This window comes from Protomyctophum bolini (assembly GCF_963924005.1).
Source record: "Protomyctophum bolini genome assembly, chromosome: 13".
NCBI classification, from domain to species: domain Eukaryota; kingdom Metazoa; phylum Chordata; class Actinopteri; order Myctophiformes; family Myctophidae; genus Protomyctophum; species Protomyctophum bolini.
This window is the reverse complement of record NC_137874.1, coordinates 42,995,439-42,997,938: the sequence shown is the minus strand read 5'-3', so window position 1 is coordinate 42,997,938 and position 2,500 is coordinate 42,995,439. Positions and strand designations below refer to the sequence as shown.

General features: G+C 50.2%; 1 protein-coding gene across 1 annotated transcript in view; it reads left to right on the top strand.

The window, feature by feature from the left end:
- Positions 1–2,500, top strand: part of fgfr4 (fibroblast growth factor receptor 4) — an 18,557-nt gene that overhangs the window by 5,943 nt on the left and 10,114 nt on the right. The window contains exons 4-7 of the mRNA XM_080779376.1: positions 353–457; positions 783–949; positions 1,502–1,625; positions 2,306–2,496. Of these exons, the coding sequence (XP_080635502.1) occupies positions 353–457; positions 783–949; positions 1,502–1,625; positions 2,306–2,496 (587 nt within the window). The remainder of the gene's footprint in view (positions 1–352; positions 458–782; positions 950–1,501; positions 1,626–2,305; positions 2,497–2,500) is intronic.

Below are 2,500 nucleotides of genomic sequence, written 5' to 3'. Positions count from 1 at the left end.
GATTTCAGTTAAAAACTTTCGCTCTGAAATAATATATATTCAAAGATTTGAGTTAAAAACCTTCGCTCTGAAATAATATATATTCAAAGATTTGAGTTAAAAACCTTCGCTCTGAAATAATATAAAGATTTCAGTTAAAAACCTTGGCTCTGAAATAATATAAAGATTTGAGTTAAAAACCTTGGCTCTGAAATAATATAAAGATTTGAGCTAAAAACCTTCGCGCTGAAATAATATATATTCAAAGATTTGAGTTAAAAACCTTCGCTCTGAAATAATATATATTCAAAGGTTTGCCCCTCTAGTACTGATGGATTTATGTCCAATTAATGTTTATTTATTTTCTGTGTAGACTCATTAGGATCAGGTGATGATGATGAAGGTGATGACAGTGACGACGAAGAGGATGAAGACGGTTTGGACGACATGTCAGCTGAGCAGGAGCACGTCTCTAGAGGTACTGTCTGTCTGTCTGTCTGTCTGTCTGTCTGTCTGTCTGTCTGTCTGTCTGTCTGTCTGTCTGTCTGTCTGCCTGCCTGCCTGCCTGTCTGCCTGCCTGCCTGTCTGTCTGTCTGTCTGTCTGTCTGTCTGTCTGTCTGTCTGTCTGTCTGTCTGTCTGTCTGTCTGCCTGCCTGTCTGTCTGTCTCACCCTCCCCCTGACTTGACTCTCCAGCTGTATGTCTGTCTAACATACACTCTGTCTGTGTGCGTGTGTTTGTATGCGTGCGTGTCTGTGTGTTTGTGTGTGTGTGTGTGTGTGTGCGTGCGTGTCTCATGCACAGCTCCTCACTGGACTCACCCTCAGCGAATGGAGAAGCGTCTTTACGCCGTCCCGGCCGGCAACACGGTGAAGTTCCGCTGCCCGGCCAATGGGAGCCCGGCTCCCAGCATCGTGTGGAGGAAGAATGGGAGGGACTTCACAGGAGAGCACCGGATTGGAGGAATAAAGGTACACACGCACGCACACACGCACACGCACACGCATATGATTTTTTCGGCGATTACTTCAGTTTTAAGTGTAACTGTGGTATCATTGCAGTATTACACTCTCGAGGGTGTTCTCTATATGGTCATTAATGCACTTCTGCGATATAACTTCCCGCGGCACTGCAGGCGTTCCGTTAATGACCAATAAAGAACAGCCTCTCGTGTGATAGGCTATAGTGCTTAATCCATTTTGGTGTTAGCACTATGTGTTATGCTTTAGCGATTGAAAAAACAGCAGATCTACAAGCCTATAGCGCGCCACCGAGTGGCGCGCTACGAGCTTGTAGGTCTGCTGTTTTTTGAAAAACCGAAGAACGACTGACATAGAAACATAGGCTTTTTCAGAAAACTGTCAGGATGTATAGAAGACGTTTTTTTTAGAATCTGATCTCAGGTCAGAATGGGTTAATTGTCTGTGTGGGTGTGTTTTAGTTGTGTCCATAACAATGTTTTGTCTGTGTGTGTGTGTGTGTGTGTGTGTGTGTGTGTGTGTGTGTGTGTGTGTGTGTTACAGCTGCGACAGCAACACTGGTCTCTGGTGATGGAGTCGGTGGTTCCGTCAGACAAAGGGAACTACAGCTGTGTTGTGGAGAACCGTCACGGTGCCATCGCTCACAGCTACCTGCTGGACGTACTGGGTAATTACACCTCTATTTAACTCACAGCTACCTGCTGGACGTACTGGGTAATTACACCTCTATTTAACTCACAGCTACCTGCTGGACGTACTGGGTAATTACACCTCTATTTAACTCACAGCCACCTGCTGGACGTACAGACCCATCCTCCAGGCCGGTCCCTAACCCTCTCCTCTCTCCTCACAGACCCATCCTCCAGGCCGGTCCCTAACCCTCTCCTCTCTCCTCACAGACCCATCCTCCAGGCCGGTCCCTAACCCTCTCCTCTCTCCTCACAGACCCATCCTCCAGGCCGGTCCCTAACCCTCTCCTCTCTCCTCACAGACCCATCCTCCAGGCCGGTCCCTAACCCTCTCCTCTCTCCTCACAGACCCATCCTCCAGGCCGGTCCCTAACCCTCTCCTCTCTCCTCACAGACCCATCCTCCAGGCCGGTCCCTAACCCTCTCCTCTCTCCTCACAGACCCATCCTCCAGGCCGGTCCCTAACCATCTCCTCTCTCCTCACAGACCCATCCTCCAGGCCGGTCCCTAACCCTCTCCTCTCTCCTCACAGACCCATCCTCCAGGCCGGTCCCTAACCCTAACCCTCTCCTCTCTCCTCTCTCCACAGAGCGCTCCCCTCACAGACCCATCCTCCAGGCCGGTCCCTAACCCTCTCCTCTCTCCTCTCTCTCCACAGAGCGCTCTCCTCACAGACCCATCCTCCAGGCGGGCCTCCCGGCCAACACCACGGTAGTTCTGGGCAGTGACGTCCAGCTGTTCTGTAAGGTCTACAGCGACGCTCAGCCTCACATCCAGTGGCTCAAACACATCCAGAGGAACGGCAGTCGCTACGGGGACGACGGCACGCCGTACGTCCAGATACTCAAGGTTG